Here is an 18,960-nt window from a genome sequence, read left to right as displayed (position 1 = left end):
TGAAGTAGAATTTCTGGGTGTAAAGCTTTCTTTCTATTTTGACAGACGTTTCCAGGTTGCCCGTCGTGTAAGATTTAAGCTGGTAGACACTGTTGTCAGTCTGGGAGAATGCCTGTTATCCACACTCTAAGGAGCGACACAGTGTACATGCAGCTTTTTGATCTTTGCCAATCTGGTGGTCTTCGTTAGTTTCATCACAGTTCATACTTAGTGAAGCTGTATATCTTTTCCCAAGTCACATCTCTTAAGTGTCTTTCTGTAGCCGTTTTCCTGTTGAGTGGTTTGTGGTTTTCCATACATCTTCCCCAGCACTGAGTGTGGTTGGTAAGTTCCCCCTTCACCGGGAAGTGAGTTGTAAGTTTTCCCTGTTTGTTGCTTGTTGTTGTTCGGGGACGTCTGGGTTCTCTAAGAAGCAGAGCCTGAAACAGAGCCTGAAACTAGAGATCGTGTTGGATGATTCAGGCCATGTTCTCAGGAGAAGGGCAGGGAAGGAAGCAGGATGGGACAGAGGAAAAAGATACGTATCTGCTCACTTATGGGCATGTAAGTGGCACCTGAAGGCCACACAGGCACCTTGCTGTCCCTATTATGCAGCAGCTTCCCTACCTCCTCCTCATGACCCAGGCCAACCCTTCAGTACAATGCCGCCTTTCTCTGCTTGCTTGTCTGTGGCATCAGGAGGATACTGCAGTTTTAAGTGTGCATCCCTTTTGTTTCCCCTCACAGGAGCATTTTATCAGTAGGGCCAGGCTCTCAGAACCTACAGAGGCAATAGTCTCAGGGCTGGGGGCACACGCTCCTCATGTGTGTCTCTTGGATTGATGGTGACCAGGGCCACTCCCACTGCCCTATTTTGGGCCCCCAGACCCATGCATTCTGTCCACTGGGGACCAAGCGTGGTGTAATGACTGTTGCATCCAGATGTGCCCTGCATCTCTGAAGAGATGGCATCCTTTCAGATGTTCTCTCTGGATGTGCCCCCTCCCTGAAGGGGACCTTGCTGGCCACCTGGGCCTCTGAATTTCAACAGTGTCTCAGACTCTCTCTTCCACCCACCTTGAACAGGTTTTCCTCGAAGTAAGTGATGGAATGGGATGGTGGGGTGGGACATCCCTGCAGTATCAGTGTTACCAGCTCACTGTCCGGGGCTTGGCTTCTCCTTCAGGCACTTTGTGAGACTAGAGTCCGGCTCAGAGATTGCTGCTCTGCACTGGAGCAGTGCACTCAGTGGTGGTGTCCTTTGTATACATCAGGCGGGACCCCAGTTGGCTCCCAGCAGCTCTCTCGACACTGGGAACCCCTCTACTCTAGTATCTCTGTAGGGCCTGCATACCAGCCTCGCCCTCCCATCCTCTGCCTTGCCATTTGACCATTTACAGTAAGTTACTGCCCACTGCAGTGAGCACGCCTGCCTGTGCTCCTGGTGGCTAAGAGCTGCCCTCCTGGCTTCTGCTTTCCCAGGGTCCTGTTGTCCCCCTCACTCCAGGAAAAGTGAAGTGAAAGTCGTGTCTGACTCTTTATGACCCCATGGACTCTACAGTCCATGGAATTCTCCAGCCCAGAGTACTGGAGTGGGTAGCCTTTCCCTTCTCCAGGGGATCTTTCCAACCTCCTGATCGAACCCAGGTCTCCTGCATTGCAGGTGGATTCTTTACTATCTGAGCCACAAGGAAAGCCCAAAGCCTGGTTCTAAAGCACCTCCTCCCTTCACCTCAGAACAGCCACCACAGAGCTAGCTGCCTGGTGGTGCCAGCACCTCTGCCAGCTCATTTGTTCCAGCTTGTCCTTGAGAATGGGGTGTCTTCTTAGCCCTCCCAAGAAGCAGGGGTGGTCTTGGGGTTCTGTGTCTTACACGGTAGATCCCGTCCAACAGGCCTACCTCTCGGCGTGTTTTGAAACCTTTATCCACAGTTCTGCCATCTCCATTGGGTTTAACACAGGCTTCAAGTTTGCTGAGCTTCTAAGCTGTACGAGCAGCGAGTGAGAGCCGTGTCCGGGCCCCTGACTGGGGTTAAGGTCTGTGGGCAGAGCTCCATAGACAGTGCTCGTCTACATGGAGTAGTAGGGCGCCATCCGCCTCCATCTGGTACCTGCTGCTCCATCAGTGTTCAGGCTTCTCCGTTTAGTAGGACCAGCAGGTCCCAGTCCTGCTATGCTGAAATTTGACTTCAGGAACAGGTCTTTGGCTGGGAAGGGAGAGGGCAGACCCCAGGGAGAAGTATTGTCAAGAGAGTTGCCCATCCGGTGAGGCCTGTGTGTAGTTTGCAAGCAAGGCAGGTGTGTGTGTGTAGGTCTCAAGTGCATCTCCCTAGGTGTCCCCCATCCAAGTCTCAGAGTCCCTCCCTCCCATCAGCACCCATGCTCTGCCATAGGAAGCTTGTAGGTCAAGGCCAGAGAGGTGCATGTTCTAGGGAGGCTGACTTAGGCTTAAGGTACAAATGGACTTTTCTTGTATCTCATTAGCAATTATTTTTGGAAGTGCTTTCGGCTGTTTAGAGCTGAGGTGGTGAGCTCACCAGCATGCTCCTGAGTCAGCTGCAGTCTCTATAAGGGCACTAGAGAAAGCGGTGGGGATAGCCAGTGCCCAGGACAGTCCACTTTTGATACCAGGGCTGATGGAGCTGATGTGAGTGCTTGTCAGATGTTCCCTTGGTCTCTTTTGTCCCATCACATTCATCCCTCTGAGTTCATTGGCACAGCATCCGACACCATGTCACCTCACAGCAGGTGTGGACTGGCCCCTGATTTTGGAGTCGGAGGCACTGCATGTTGGTCAGCACTGGCCAGGGAACTGCCCAGGGCAGGGTCAGATCTGTCCAGAAGGCCCACACTGTCCCATCTCGAGTTCTGGCAGGGATCAGAGCTGCTCGTTTCCTTTTTGGTAACATTTGTTTTACTAATACACGTTGTACAGTGAAAAAAATCTCAAATGAATGAGGCCTCACCTCTGTGAAGACAGTAGAATGCTTTTTGGTGATTTGTGAGCCTGCATTTGAAGCATTGTGGCACTTTGAGAAAGATGAGACTGGGTGACGCTGTGTCCCCAGGCCGTGTAAAGGCAGGGCGTTCTTGTGCAGCCGTGCAGATGTAATACCGGGGCGCTTTCATATGACCCCAACTTAGGGTTTTATTATTATTATTAAACTATTTGAATTTAAACAAAATTAGCAATTTTGGATGCTGCAAATCTAGAAGTGGTAACTAATATATAGTATAATATTGATTATAATTCAAAAAGCTTTTAGCAAATACAGTTATTGAGTAAAGCAATGAAAAGATTTTTTCATTGTGGCAAAATATGCATCACATAAAATTAACCATGTTTAAGTGTATATTTCGGTGGCAGTAAGTACATTGATATAGTTGTGCAGTCATCATCACCATCTACTTCCAGATCTCTTTAATCCTCTCAATCTGAAACCCTTCCCATTAAACAGTAACTTCCTATTCCCTCAGCCCCTGGCAACCGCCATTCTGCTTTCTGTCTCTAAATTTGACTCTTCTAGGAATTTCGTGTAAGTGGAATCATACAGTATTTGTCTTTTGTGATTGGCTTTAATTACATTTAGTATAACGTACTCAAGTTTCATCCGTGTTGTAGCCTGTGTCAGAATTCTTTTTTTTTTTTTTTGAGACTAAATACTATTGCATTGTATATATATTCTCTTCAGCTGTCAGTGGGCGTTGGTTTGTTTCTACCTTTTGACTATTCTGAATAATGCTGCTGTGAACATGGGCATACAAAAGTTTGTTCAGGCATCTGCTTTCTATTTTTTTTCTTTTTCTAATTGTGTTAAAATATAGCATAAAACATGCCATCTTAAGCATTTCGAAGTGTGCAGTTCAGTGGGGTTAGACGTGTGCGTGTGGCTGTGCAGCGTCACCATAATCCTTTTCATCTTGTAAATCCGAAACTGCGCATAGTAAATAAAGACTTCCCATTCTTTCTTCCCCACAGCCCCTGGCAGCCATCTGTCTTTCTGTGTCTGTGAATTTGACCGCTCTAGAAACCTCATATTATTGGAATCAGACGCTATTAGTCTTTCAGTGACGGACTTATTTCACTTAGCATAGTATTCTCAATTTTTACCCATGTTGTAATGTATTACAGAATTTCCTCCCTTTTTAAGGCTGAACAATATTCTAGTGTATGGATATACTTCATTTTGCTTATCCATTCATCCATCAGTAGACACTTGGGTTGCTTCCATGTTGTAGTTACTGTGAATAATGCTGCTGTGAACATGAGGGTACAAAAACCTCTTTGAGACTGTGCTTTCAATTCTTTTGGGGGATGAGGTGTGTGTGTGTGTGTGTGTGTGTGTGGAGTGGAATTGCTGGGTCATATGGTAATTCTGTTTTATATTCCCATCGACAGCGCACAGGTGTTCCAGTATCTCTACATCCTCACTAACAACTTGTTGTTTTCTGTGTGTGTGTGTGTTTTAATATTTATTTGGTTGTGCTGGGTCTTGGTTGGGGCACATGGGATCTTTGATTTGCGTTGTGGCCTGCGAGCTCTTGGCTGTGGCACGTGGGATCTAGTTCCCCAATCAGGGGTGGAACCCGGGCCCCTGCGTTGGGAGCTTGAAGTCTTTGCCACTGGACCACCAGGGAGGCCCTTTGTTTCTTTGTTTTTGTTTTTCACTAGCCATCCTAATGAGTGTGAGGCACTATCTCATTGTTGCTTTGATTGTATGTATCTAATGACTGGTGATCTTGAGCATCTTTTCATGTGCTCACTGGACATTTGTGTACCTTCTTTGTGGCTTCTCTGGTGGCTCAGTGGTAAAGAATCTGTCTACCAGTGGAGGAGACATGGGTTTGGTCCCTGGGCCAGGAAGATCCCCTGAAGTAGGAAATGACAACCCACTCCAGTATTCTTGCCTGGAAAACTCCATGGACAGAGGAGCCTGGTGGTCTACAGTCCATGAGGTTGCAGAGTCAGACACAGCTGAGTGATTGAGCATGCCGCACACACGTCTTCGTTGGAGAAAAGTCTATTCAGGTCCTTTGCCCATTTGGCATCAGATGTCTTTTGTTGAGTTTTAGGAGTTCTCTTGTCAGATAGATGATTTGCAGATATTTTCTTCCATTCTGCTGGTTGCTGTTTTACTCTGGATAGTATCTTTTAATGTACAAAATTTCAAAGTCTGTCTGTTTTTCCCTTTATTGCCTGTTCCGTTGGTGTCATAACCAAGAAGTCATTGCCAAATCCAATATCACAAAGCTTTTGCCCTATGTTTTCTTCTAAGAGTTTAACGTCTGCTTGGAATTCCTTTACATGTGTATCCAGAAGTGGACTTGCTGGATCAAAGGTTAATTCTGTGTTTTATTAAGTTATGACCATACTGTTTTCCATATTGACTGAACCATTTTACATTCCCACCAGCCGTGTGCAAGCATTCCAGTTTCTCCATGTCCTCAGCAACGTATTATTTTCTGTTTTGAGACTAGCCCTTTCAGATGGGTGTGAAGTAATATCTCATTGTGGTTTTGATTTGCATTTCCCTAATTACTAGTGATATTGAGAATCCTTTTGTGTGTTGGCCATCTGTATATCACCTTTGGAGAAATGCCTATTTAAGTCTGTTGCCTATTTTTAAATCAGGTTGTTAGTTTTTTGTTGTGGAGTTACAGTTCTTTGTATATTCTGGGTATTAACTTCTTGTCAGATATCTGATTGCAGTTATTTTCTCCCATTGGGTAGGTTGCCTTTGGACTTGGTTGATTGTGTCCTTTGATATTTAATATTTAATATTTATATTTTGATGTACAGAGTTTTAAATTTTGATGAAGTCTGATTTATTATATTTTTTTTCTTGCTGCCTATGCTTCCCCCCCCCATTAAAAGTTTTTCTTAAATTGTGGTAAAATGCACATAACGTAAAATTTACCATCTTAACCATTTTTTAAAAAATAATTTATTTATTAAAAAAATAATTTATTTATTTTAATTAGAGGCTAATTACTTTACAATATTGTATTGGTTTTGCCATACTGTCTTAACCATTTTTAAGTGTACAGTTGAATGGGTTTTGTTTTTTGAATAGTTTTGACATTCACATTGCTGTGCACCCTTTACTACCATTCATGTTCGGAATTGTTTTCACCTTGCCATACTGACACTCTGTACCTGTTAAACAGTAACCCTATTTCTCCTTCGCCGCAGCGTCTGGCAACCACCGTTCTACTGTCTGTCTCTGTGAATTTGACCACTCTAGGTACTTCATATAAGTGGAATCATGTAGTGTTTGCCTCTTTGTGCCTGGGTTTATCTGCCTTGTTGGAAGGACTGATGTTGAAGCTGAAACTCCAATACTTTGTCCACCTGATTCGAAGAGCTGACTCATTTGAAAAGACCCTGATGCTGGGAAAAATTGAGGGCAGGAGGAGAAGGGGACAACAGAGGATGAGATGGTTGGATGGCATCATCGACTCAATGGACATGAGTTTGGGTAAACTCTGGGCGTTGGTGATGGACAGGGAGGCCTGGCGTGCTGGGGTTGCAAAGAGTCAGACATGACTGAGTGGCTGAACTGAACTGAACTTATCCATGTTGTAGCATGTGTCAGAATTTCCTTTTTAACAATGAGTAATATCCCATTGTTTATAACACATTTGGTTTATCCATTCTTCTGCCAAGAATTGAGGTGTTTCCACGTTGTGTTATTGCCTGTGCTTTTGGTATCATAGCCAGTAAATCACTGCCACATCCAATGCCGTGAAGCTGCTTTTCTTTATGTTTTCTTCTAAGAGTCTTAGAGTTTCAGGTCTTAAATTTAGGTGTTTGATCCATTTGAGTTAATTTTTGTATATGGTGTTAGGTGAGGGCCCAACTTTATTCTTTGTGTGTGGAATGTTGTTTTCTCAGTACCATTTGTTGAAAAGATTGTCCTTTTCCCATTGAATGGTCTTGGTCCCTGTGTCGGAGATCAACTGATTCTGTGTGCGCAGGTTTATTTCTGACTCTCTGTTCTATTTCATTGCTTTGTATGTCTGTCTTTATGCCAGTTCCTCAGTATTGGTTATTGTGGCTTTGTAGTAAGACTTGTGGAGAAGGCGATGGCACCCCACTCCAGTACTCTTGCCTGGAAAATCTCACGGACGGAGGAGCCTGGTAGGCTGCAGTCCATGGGGTCACTAAGAGTCAAACAGGACTGAGCGACTTCACTTTCACTTTCATGCATTGGAGAAGGAAATGGCAACCCATTCCAGTGTTCTTGCCTGGAGAATCCCAGGGACGGAGGAGCCTGGTGGGCTGCCGTCTCTGGGGTCGCACAGAGTCAGACACGACTGAAGCGACTTAGCAGCAGCAGCAGCAGCAGCAGCAGCAGTAAGACTTGAAATCAGGAAATGTGAGGATAGATATGCAAGGGTCTGCATGTGGTTTACATGAGCACATAAGAAGAGGATGGAAAGACCTCTGCTAACTGTACATCTGTAGAAACGTTCTGGAGTGTTCACTTGTGACACGCTAAGTATGAGCCAGTAATTAGATGTGCCGCTTATTTATTTCTAAACTGCTCTATCAGAGGAGTGGATTCTCGGCCCAGTAGAGTGGGGAAATAAATACACAGTTTGAAATGAAGTGAGGTGAAAGTCGCTCAGTCGTGTCTGACTCTTTGCGACCCCATGGACTGTACAGTCCATGAAATTCTCCAGGTCAGAATACTGAGATGGGTAGCCTTTCTCTTCTCCAGGGGATCTTCCCAACCCAGGGATCAAACCCAGGTCTCCCGATTGCAGGTGGATTCTTTACCAGCTGAGCCACAGAGGAATCCCAAGAATACTGGAGTGAGTAGCCTATCCCTTCTCCAGTGGATCGTCCTGACCCAGAAATCAAACCGAGGTCTCTGGCGTTGCAGGCGGATTCTTTACCAACTGAGCTATCATGGAAGCCCCAATACAGAGTTTAGTTTTATTTTCTGTCCCTCACCCCCACCTTAGAAAGGATAAACTCTAAAACTTTTCAGAATAAGTATGCATTTCCTTATGGAGTTCCCCAGCACTCACTGAACAGCTTTTGGAAGCAGCTTTTCTGAAGTTTAGTAGAACTGACTGCTTAGATTCAGCCTCTGTCTGCCACTGTGCCCTGTGTGAGCTTCTGCTAGTTCCTCTCCTCTCTGTGCCAGTTTTCTTTTTTGCGTGGGCAGGTGGTTGCCAGGCACAGCAGTTGGTGAACTGACTCAAGCGTCTGTGTTTACCTTCCTTGCATTTGATAATCCCCAGAGTGACCTGCCTGCTTGGTTCCCCGGTCAGAGAGGCATCTGCAAACAAAGTTTGATTTCTTTCCTCCCAATCTATACCTTTTATTTCCCTCTCTTGTCCTATTCCATCAGCTAGGACTTCCAATACAGTATTGAAAAGCAGTGGTGAAAGGGGACATTGTTTCCTTGTTCTGATCTTAGGCCATCTTAGAACTTCTTACCATTAAGTATTGATATTAACTGTAGGGATTTTGTACATGCTCTTTATCAGGTTGAGGAAATTCCCCTCTGTTTCAAGTTTGCTTAGTTTTTGTTATGAATGAATATTAGATGTCATCAGATGCTTTTTCTGCATTTGTTTGATATTACGATTTTTCTTCTTCAGCCTGTTAATGTGATAGATCACATTAAATGATTTTGAATGTAGAGTCAACTTTGCATACCTTGGATAAATACCACTTGCTTTTGGTGTATAACTCTTTAAACATTGGATTGGATTTGCCAATATTTTGTTGAGGATTTTTTTAATCTCTTTATGAGAAATATTGATCTTTCCTTTCTTACAGTATCTTTGGTTTTGGTACTAAGGTAAAGCTGCCTCATAGAATGGGTTAGGGAGTATTTTCTCTGTTTTTGTTTTCTGGAAGAGTATAGAAACTTGATATAATTTCTTCCTTAAATAAATATTAAGTTGAATTCACCAGGGAACCTGTCTTGGCCTGATACTTTCTGTTTTAGAAGTTATTATTGATTCAGTTTCTTTAATAACTCATACCTGTTCACATTATCCATTTCTTCTTGTGTGAATTTTGGTAGATTGTGTCTTTCGAGGAATTCCACTGGGATCTGAGAGCATAACTTTATATGGTTTCTATTCTCTTAAATTTATTTAGGTGTGTTTTATGGCCCAGAATGTGTTCCATCCTGGTGAATGTTCATGTAAACTGGAAATGAAAGTATATTCTTTTGAATGATGTTGTTGGATGAAGTAGTCTGTTGATGTTAGTTATATTCAGTTGATTGAGAAGGTTGAGTTCGCCTTCATCCTTAATCATTTTCTGCCTGCTGGATCTGTCCGTTTGTGAGAGGAGGTGGGTGCTGAAGTCTTTGATTGTATTAGTTGATTCATCTGTTTCTCCCTGTAGTTCTCAGTTTTTGCCTCATGTGAATTTTAAGCTCTGTTATCAGGTGCATATACATTAAGGATTGTTATGTGTTAGTGAAATGACTTCATTTTATTTTATGTATTTATTTAACACCTGTCCTTAAAGTGGGTTTCTTGTAGACAAAAGATAGTTGTGTTTTGAATTTTTTTAGAATCTGACAGTTTTTGTTTTCTAATTGGTATATTGAGACGGTTCACACTTTAAGTGATTGTTGATATCAGTGGATTAATATTTACCATATTTTTAATTGTTTCCTGTTTGTTCTTGTTTTTTGTTTGGTCTTCCACCTTTTTGTTTTTTCCGGTTGCACTAGGTCTTCGTTGCTTTGTGCAGGCTTTCTCTGCTTCATTGCTTTGTGGAGGGATTCCCTGATGGCTCAGATGGTAAAGCATCTGCCTGCAATGTGGGAGACCCGGGTTTAATCCCCAGGTCGGGAAGATCCCCTGGAGAAGGACATGGCAACCCACTCCAGTACTCTTGCCTGGAGAATCCAATGGACGGAGGAGCCTGGTGGGCTGCAGTCCATGGGGTCGCAGAGTCAGACAGGCCTGAGTGACTTCACTTTGACTTTTCTCTAGTTGCAGTGAGCAGGGGCTGCTGTCCACGGCAGTGCTCATGCTTTGCCTTGCAGTGGTTCCTCTTGCTGTGGAGCACAGGCTCTGGGGCGCGCGGGCTTCAGGAGTTGCAGCACACGGGCCTTAGAGCGGAGACTCAGTAGTTGTGGCACACGGGCTTAGTTGCTTTGCGGCATGTGGAATCTTCCCAGACCAGGGATTGAACCCGTGTCCCCTGCGTTGGCAGGCAAATTTCTATCCACTGCACAACCAGGGAAGTCCCCTTTATATGGTTTTATTTGGGCATTTTGTATGATTCCATAGTTTCTCCTGTCTTAACGTATCAGTTTTACTTCTTTATGAATACTTTTAGTGGTTGCCCAAGGGTTTGCAGAATACATTTATATCTAATTTAGATCCAGTTTCAAATAACAGTACCTTGCTTCACAGGTGGTGCAGATACCTCATAACCAAATATTCCCAGTTCCTCCCTCTGTCCCATATAATGTGCTGCCATTCATTTCACTTTTCCCTAAGCTATAATCATTGAATACCTCTTACAATCTTTGTTTTGAACAAACTGTTATTTCTTAGGTCAATTACAATTAAAAAAGTAGAAGGTATTATTTTACCTTTGTATATTTCTTCTCTTATTTTTTTTCCTTGAAATAGATCAGTTGCTGACCAAATCATTTCCCTTTTCTCCGAATAAGTTCTCATTTCTTGCCAAGTACTCATGAAATCCCCCAATTTTTGTTTGTCTGAGAAAATCTTGATTTCTCTTTCGCTTTTGAAGTTTCACCAGATACAGAAGTGTAGGTTGGTGGGTTTTTCTTTCAGTGCTTTAGTATCTCACTCTTCTGTTGCTTGCATGGTTTCTGAGGACAAGTTTGATACAGTTGTTGCTATATTATTATTCTTGTTTCTTTGTAGGTAAGGTGCTATTTGCTGTTTTCTTGTGGCTTCAGGGTTTTCTCTGTCTTTGATTTTTTTTTTTTTTTTTTTGCAGTTTGAATATGATATGCCTAGGTGCAGTTTTTTGGTTTTGTTTTTCATTTTGCTGTTTATCCTGCTTGATGTCCTCTGAGCTTGCTGGGTCTGTGGTTTTGGTGTTGAGGAAATTCTCAGCCATTATCACTTCAGGTATTTCTCGTGTTTCTTTCTTTTTTAGCTGTGCCATGCAACTGGTGGGATCTTAGGTCCTCGATCAGGGATCAAACCTGGGCCCTCCGACAGTAGAAGTGCAGAGTCCTAACCACTGGACCACCAGGGAAGTCCCTTCCTGTGTTTTTTTCCCTCTCCTTTTTCTGGTAGTCCCATTGCGCATTTATTATTTATACCTTTTGTAATTTTCTGTTTTTGAATATTCTGTTCCATTTTTGTTTGTTTTTTTCCTCCCCCACCCCCAATTTCCTTTTCAGTTTTGAGACTTTTTACTGACATATCTCTGAGCTCATTGGTTTTTCTCTTGTCTGTGTCCATTTGCTGATGAACCCATCAAAAACATTTTTCATTTCTGTTGTACTGTTTTTGGTTTTTAACATTTCCCCTTGATTTTTTTAGAATTTCTGTCTCTTTGCTTACATTGCCCATCAGCTCTTGGATGATGTTCACTTAATTATAGCCCTTAGCATATTAATCGTGAAAGTATTAGTTGCCACCATGAGGTTGCAAAGAGTCAGACTACAGGCTACAGGTCTGTAGCCTGCCAAGCTGCTCTGTCCATGGAATTCTCCAGGAAAGAATATTGGAGTGGGTTGCCATTCCCTTCTCCAGGGAATCTTCCTGATCCAGGGATCGAACCTGAGTCTCCCACATTGCAGATTTGTTACCATCTGAGCCACCAGGCTAAGTAATTGTTAGTCACTCGGTTGTGTCTGACTCTTTGCGACCCCATGGACTGTAACCTGCCATGCTGCTTTGTCCGTAGAATTCTCCAGGCAAGAATACTGGAGTTACTAATCATAGATGTTTTAAATTCCTGGTCTGATCACTCCAAAACCTCTGCTGTATCTGAGTCTGATTCTGATGCTTGCCTTGTCTGTTCAGTGTTTTTTTGCCTTAGCATGCCTTGTAATTTTTTGTTGAAAGCTGGGTGTGGTGATTCAGGTGAGAGGAGCTGAGGTAAAGAGGTGAGGCTGTGTATTTATGTGGCCAGGAATTAGGCTGTGTTTACTGTTGGCTGCAGCTGTGTGCTATTAAAAGGGTCCGATACATGTCATCTCCTGTTGTACAGGCGCCCGTGGATGCAGTGGGGCTGCTGGGGAGGGGAGCGCACTAGCCCTCTGATGAGTAGGTCTCTGTCGTCCTGTGAGCTTGTGCCCCTGGGCTGTGACCGTCACACACATGTCTTATTTAGGAGGGACAGAGCTGCTGGGGGGCTGGAGTTGGTGTTTACCTTTCCCCAGGTGGGTCAGGCCCTGGTCAAATAGTTTTCCTTGAAAAAAGACCCCTTGTTGAAGAGAGCAAATTACTGGTCATAGTTGGAAGTGGTTTCTTCCCCCCGCCCCACCAGAAGCTGCAGACAACTTCTGAGAATCCTGACTAGGGGGGGCCTCCTGGAGGTAGAGCTTAAGTAAACCTGGGACCCTGTATGACTGGCCCCAGAGTTTTGTCTTAAGCTCGTACATGCCCACGTCCAGCCTTTTGTCAGCCCCCTTCCAATGCGCCTGCCCACCTGGCCCCTGCAGCTTCTCCCTGGGGGCTGTGATTCTCTGTCCCCTGTTGCTCTCTCCAGTTTTGGGGGAAGCAATTTGTGACCTCATTCTCTGATGGATCTGAGAAGACATGTTCATTTGTTCAGCTCTTTTCTCTTGAGAACAGTAGTGACGACTTTACATGTGGAACCAGATACACAAAGTCCATTGTCATCCTGTTAACAGCAACCTTAAAAATTAGAGGATCAGAAATGTCGAGTGTAAGAGATCTATTCTTGGAGAGGAATCAGTAAAATCCATTAAAGCACATATAACACCTGTGGTAATTGGTGGTGATGTGAACACAGCTCTCACTGTGTCCATGCCATATTCAAGACCCTTGAGGTTTGTTAGTCAAGTGCTTCATGGCCTCCTGTCACTTCTTTCTCTGTGCTCATCGCTCAGCTGCCTGGCCCTTTATGATTTAATATGTTTCCTTTTTAGCAGATTGTTCAGAGCTATTGTTTTCAATTTCCAACTGTGATCCGGGAACACAAGCCATCCTTGTCTTATCCTTTTATTTTTTTATCTTTTGGCCACACCATGTGGCTTGTAGGATTGAACCAGGGCCCCTGCAGTGGAAGCCCGGAGTCCTAACCAATGGATTGCCAGGGAATTCTCTTATCTGCCTTTTTAGAATACAAATTCCACCAAACTAGTTTTGAGGTGTCCTTTGCAGGACTTTGATGACAACATTGATGCAGTGTGGTGGGAAGCGTGGGAGTGTCCTCCTCAGCCAGTAGAGATTTTACTAAAAATTTGGAGCATGCTGCCTAGAGGAGGCCCCCACTGCGAGCTGGGACTACGGCCAACCAGCCTGTGGTGGGAATATACAAGGCTTTTGCGATGTTCTATGGCCCTTGATGGTGTTGGCTCATCTTCCCTTGCTCATGGCACTTCCTCTTTCCACTTTCTTTCAGTATTTAGGTCAGTTAACGTCCATACCAGGATACCTGAATCCTTCCAGTAGGACCGAAATCCTGCATTTCATAGACAATGCAAAGGTAACCCTTCTGCCTGACAGCCTGCTCTACCCCCATCCCTGACCTCTGACCCTCAGCCTGCTCCACCTCATAACCCTGACCTCTGACCCTTGTTTTCTGACACCAACTCTTGGCCCTCTGACCCTGGGCCTTTATGACCATGAGGGGTGACCCAGTCCTATCACATTAAGGGTGCACTTGGTCCCTGGCCTTATTTTTCCTCAGCCTGCATATTAACTTTTATTCTCCAGGCTTGCTCCTTGTGGTTTTGGACTATTTTCAAAATTCATGTTTTCAAGATATCCAAACCACACCCCACAGGTCTGAATCTAAAGGCAGTTCCAGAAGAATTCTCCATGTGGTTTGAACACAGCAGTATCCCGGGAGCAAGCATGGGAGTGGCACCCTGCTTGTCAGCGTTGGCTATGTGGGTTGCGTGTGCCACACATGGTGCAGGGTCCTAGGGGAGCCCGTGGCCCTGTGTTCCCTGTGTTTCTGATGCAGTGTGGTTCCTTCCAGAGAGCCCACCAGCTCCCCGGACACCTGACCCAGGAGCATGACGCTGTGATCAGTCTGTCTGCCTACAACGTCAAGCTGGCCTGGAGGGACGGGGAGGACACCATCCTCAGGGTCCCCATCCATGACATTGCCGCTGTGTCCTATGTGCGAGATGACGCCTCACACCTGGTGGTCCTGAAGACAGGTATGACCGGGGGCGGGGTCAGGAGGGTCCTTGCCAGAAGCAGCCCCCACCTCTGTCCTGAGGCGTGCATTGTAGATTTCATGGCACTCTGGAGACAAGTTTCTACAATGTTGGGTCAGCCAATTGCTGCCCGCTGTGCCTGGGAACTAGCCCTCTCTCCAGAGCAGGGCAGTGACCCAGGAGGCTGTGGTCTCTGGGTCCTGAGCTCAGCCACTGTCACTCGGTGCAGCCCCCTTTGGGGATGCTGGAGTGGCCTCTGGCACCCAGGCCTAGTAGACACCCTGGGCGCAGGCAGCTCCAGAGGCTGAGGGTGGGGCCTTAGCTCAGCCTAATCAACATTCAGGCCCTCCTTTGGCCACACAGCCTTCCCAGTGCTGGCAGTGCAGGGAGGAGACCCGACCAGCAAGGAGCTCTTGGTCTGTGAGACGCTCTGAGCATGTCCTTGTAGGAGAACCCGAGAGCCATCAGTCCCCGTCACCCAGCCCACTCCCCTCGCCTGATGAGGATACAGTACCACCTTACTTGGCACTTCCTGACAAGCTGTCTTTCGGGGTCTAGAACCTCTGCCCCGGCATTAGTCCCTGAGAAGTGAGGAGAGAAATCACTGTTCACTCATGCCATGCCCTTCCCAGGTGGGTTCTCAGGTTGTCACTGTAGCATGGACGCCATCCCTGGGCTCCTTTAGGCACTGGCAATGGCTGGGTTGCACCCTGGAGTTGTTCATTTTCAGGGGGCTGGTGGCGGTGTATGAGGGTGGCCAGCTGGATCAGCCTGGGCCACACACTGCTTTGGCCAGTGCAGAGGGAAGGTTGTGTTTCTGCTTGAGGTAGGTAGTCCACAGGGATCTGAGGGCTTATAAGAGCCAGGGCCCCGAGGAGCTTTCTCATTACTGACCCCTTGAGCTTCAAGGAAGTTCATATTAAAGGGCCCGTGAATCTGGTGGGGATGCGGCAGGCCACCGGCACAGGTAATGGGAAGGTTTTTTGAAGGTGGCTGCTGGAGTGTATCATAGTCCCTTGACTTTGTATGGCTGTGGCTTAGTGTCCCCCGCAGAGTCACACGCACACACACCACACGTACTCACTGCACATACTTGGTGCACCCATCCACACACACTCATTCACATGCACTCACGTGCTCAGGTCCCACACACACTCACAAATGCTCACTTGTTCACACATACACACACACACTCCTATCATACTGCACTTGAGCACGGTCCCCTCTGCTCTGCTTATTCTTCATTTCCCTTCATTGTGTTCAGTAGTGTTGTTGTTGTTGCTCAGTCTCCAAGTTATGTCCGACTCTTTGCAGCCACATGAACTGCAGCACGCCAGGCTTCTCTGTCCATCACTATCTCCCTGAGTTTCCTCAGACTCGTGTCCTTTGACTCAGTGATGCCATCCAATCATCTCATCCTCTGTCACCCCTTTTCCTCTTGCCTTCTATTATTCCCAGCATCACTGTCTTTTCCATTGAGTCAGTTCTTCACATCAGGTGACTAAAGTATTGGAGCTTCACCTTCAGCACCAGTCCTTCCAATGAATACTCAGGACTGATTTCCTTTAGGATTGACTGGTTTGATCTCCTTGCAGTCCAAGGGACTCTCAAGAGTCTCCTCTAGCACCACAGTTCAAAAGTGTCAGTTCTTTGGCATTCAGCCTTCTTTATGGTCCAACTCTCACATCCATACATGACTACTGGAAAAACCATAGTTTTGACTATTTCAGGCCTTTGTCATTAAAGTGGTGTCTCTACTTTTTAAAACACTGTCTAGGTTTGACAGCTATTCTTCCAAGGAGCAAGTGTCTGTTAATGCAGGCATTATTTTGAACAACACAAAGCTGCCAATTTTTAACCATTTTAATCTAAAAAAAAAAATGCAATTTAATGTGGCTCAAACTAGTAGAAAGCATGTGGCATGAATGATCTTGTTGAGTCTCCACAAGAAACCTGTAAGGAGGATTCTGTTTCCTTCCACCTTTACCGGTGGACTCACTGGGAGCAGGTGGGTTGGGTGACTTGGCAGGGTCCCGGTTGTTAGATGGTGGCTGATTGGTTGAGGTACTGTGTAACTGCTTCCACCAGTGCTGCGAAGCACTGTGGTGACTGCTGTTCCCTGCGTGGGGACTGTCCCTGCAGGAGGCCCGTGGTATGGGGCCTCCCTGGGGACCAAGTAGTGAGGTGAGTGCTTCTGGCTGGGGGCCGCAGGCCTTAGGGCTGGTGGGAGGGGAGCTAACCCCTGGGTTTCTTGTGTCCAGAACATGTGTCAGTGTTATTTGTAGAAGACATTGTCTGGAAAATGAGTAACCGATTTTCTAAGAGACAGAATGAACACCACAGGAGAAGCTTTCCAAAAAGAGATGAAAACCAGGACCCCCCAGGGCTTTGAGAGCTTTCCAGTTAAAAGGAGAGTGAATTCCATTCTGTGTTCTGGAGGGCCTCCTCGTTCTAGTGGCTCTTCCTGAGGGAAGTCGCCAGCCCCAGGGGCCTCCCGGTCTCCCAGAGGCACCTGTCACAGCGAGTGGCTGTGTGTGAGGTGATGCACGTGGCTGTCCTCAGCACTGGCACTGGCAGTGGTAGCTAACACTTACTAAGTGCCTCCTACATAGGGGCCTGTCTTTTATGCCTCCCCTGGCCTGGGCTGTGCTGGCCTTGGGGACAATGTTGTGTCGGGGGTCAGGGTCAGGTCTGGCTGCAGGAGGCTCTGTGTGGCAAGCATGGCTTGTGGAGATGTCTCATTAAGGGGTGTTTCTGTGGACATAGGAAAGTGGGCAGTGGATCTGAACCAGGACCTGTGGGGACAGCCTGTGGGACTGGGGATGAATGCTGCTGGGCGATTAGAAGTAGGCTCACTGTGCGTGGCTTCACAGCCACACACTTGCTTCCTTGGGAGCAGCCACGGCTGTGAGCCATAAAGCTATTTAAAATGTCCTAGAACACCTTGCCAGCATGGTCAGTGTAGCAGTCACTAGTGAGCAGTCTCACAGTATTCTTTGTCCTGATTCTCAAACCCTGTGGGGGCTTTTCGTTTGGGGCACAGCTCAGCGCCTGTGGCCCATGGCTGTGGGATGGTACTGCTGCTGCTGCTGCTAAGTCGCTTCAGTCGTGTCCGACTCTGTGCGACCCCATAGACGGCAGCCCACCAGGCTCCCCGTCCCTAGGATTCTCCAGGCAAGAACACTGGAGTGGGTTGCCATTTCCTTCTCCAGTGCATGAAAGTGAAAAGTGAAAGTGAAGTCGCTCAGTCGTGTCCAACTCTTAGTGACCCCATGGACTGCAGCCTACCAGGTTCCTCTGTCCATGGGGTTTTCCAGGCAAGAGTACTGGAGTGGGTTGCCATTGCCTTCTCCGGTGGGATGGTACAGTCATGTTCTAACAGTGAGATTCATGGGGCTCAGCCTCCACATGGGGTACCACCAGCCTTGCCCTACAGAGCCCTGGTCTTTGCCAGCCCATACACCCAGAGTCTGGCTGTTCCTAGCTGGGGTCCTCTCTCTCAGCACTGTCTGAGTTATGGGTGGTCTTCCTGCTGGGCTGGGCTTGCCCTGAGATATCCTGGCATCAGGGGAGCTCCAGCCTTCCCTGGCACTTCCTGCTCCCGGGTGTGTCTCCGTGGATGTGCCTGGAGCCCTGGGCCACAGCCCCCACTTCCTGCCTCAGGAATCCCCCACACGTCCTACGAGACCTTGTGTGTGAGGAGGCAGTGTGTAGTGTTAACGAATAGGTGGGTGCTCTCATGGCTAGATCCCAACCTGGGCTCTGCCTCTCATGCACCCTCAGACCCAGCCCTCTGCCCCCTCTGCCTCAGTTTCCTCATCTCCTGTCAGGATTGTGTCTTAAGACTGTCAGTAGAACTCTGTGAATACCTTCTTTTGTGAAGATCAGAAGCAGCTAAATATTCGCAGTTTCAGTCTGAGATATTCACTCTGTCTTTGGCAGAGAAGCTAGACAGTCATGTTAAGGTGGTGGTTTTGAGTGGGCAGTGGCAGGGAAGGGTGCTCTTGTGAAGGGAAGATGAGGGCGGGGGCTTGCCTGGTTCGATCTGTCCCCACCTGAGTCAGGTAGGGGCTGCCCAGAGCCTGCCGTTGAGCTCCCACATGGGCCCTAACCTGCCATGGTGTTGATTTCCCAGCCCAGGACCCTGGCATCTCCCCCAGCCAGAGTTTGTGTGCAGAAAGTTCCCGAGGCCTCACCACAGGCTCCCTGTCGGAGAGTGGAGTGGGGCCTGTGGAGGCATGCTGCCTGGTGATCCTGGCCGCGGAGAGCAAGGTGAGCAGGGTTGGCACCTGGGACCCAGGGCCTGCCCATCCCCACCCATATCCTGACTCAGCCCCACCAATAGCTTGACCAGGCTCTACCCATTCTAGCCCAAGCCCTGCCCACCACCTGACCCAGGTCCCACTGAGTCCCAGTCTGATATCTCCATGCTGGTTCCTTCTTCTCTTGGTTGGCACCCCCCTTTCCCTCCCCCATGTGGGGGCTGTTGTTTTCACACCAAGCTGTGACATTGGGGAAGACTCTGGGGGAGTGGCTTGAGCCCACCATAGAGCTGCCAGCCTCAGGGAGCCCCTTGATTGCCTTCTGTTTAATTTTCACGCCTTTAGTAAGACCAAAACACGGATGGTGGTCTTGGCAGCCTCTGATC

General features: G+C 46.9%; 1 protein-coding gene across 9 annotated transcripts in view; it reads left to right on the top strand.

Moving 5' to 3' along the window:
* Positions 1–18,960, top strand: part of CCM2 (CCM2 scaffold protein) — a 53,405-nt gene that overhangs the window by 29,769 nt on the left and 4,676 nt on the right. For all 9 annotated transcript variants that reach the window (XM_061414415.1, XM_061414412.1, XM_061414411.1 and 6 more), the window contains 3 exons: positions 13,547–13,630; positions 14,129–14,312; positions 18,448–18,584. In XM_061414415.1, coding sequence (XP_061270399.1) covers positions 13,547–13,630; positions 14,129–14,312; positions 18,448–18,584 — 405 coding nt within the window. The remainder of the gene's footprint in view (positions 1–13,546; positions 13,631–14,128; positions 14,313–18,447; positions 18,585–18,960) is intronic.

Source organism: Bos javanicus, chromosome 4 (assembly GCF_032452875.1).
Source record: "Bos javanicus breed banteng chromosome 4, ARS-OSU_banteng_1.0, whole genome shotgun sequence".
NCBI classification, from domain to species: domain Eukaryota; kingdom Metazoa; phylum Chordata; class Mammalia; order Artiodactyla; family Bovidae; genus Bos; species Bos javanicus.
Note: the sequence above shows the minus strand (reverse complement) of the source record. Positions and strands in the feature narration are given on the sequence as shown.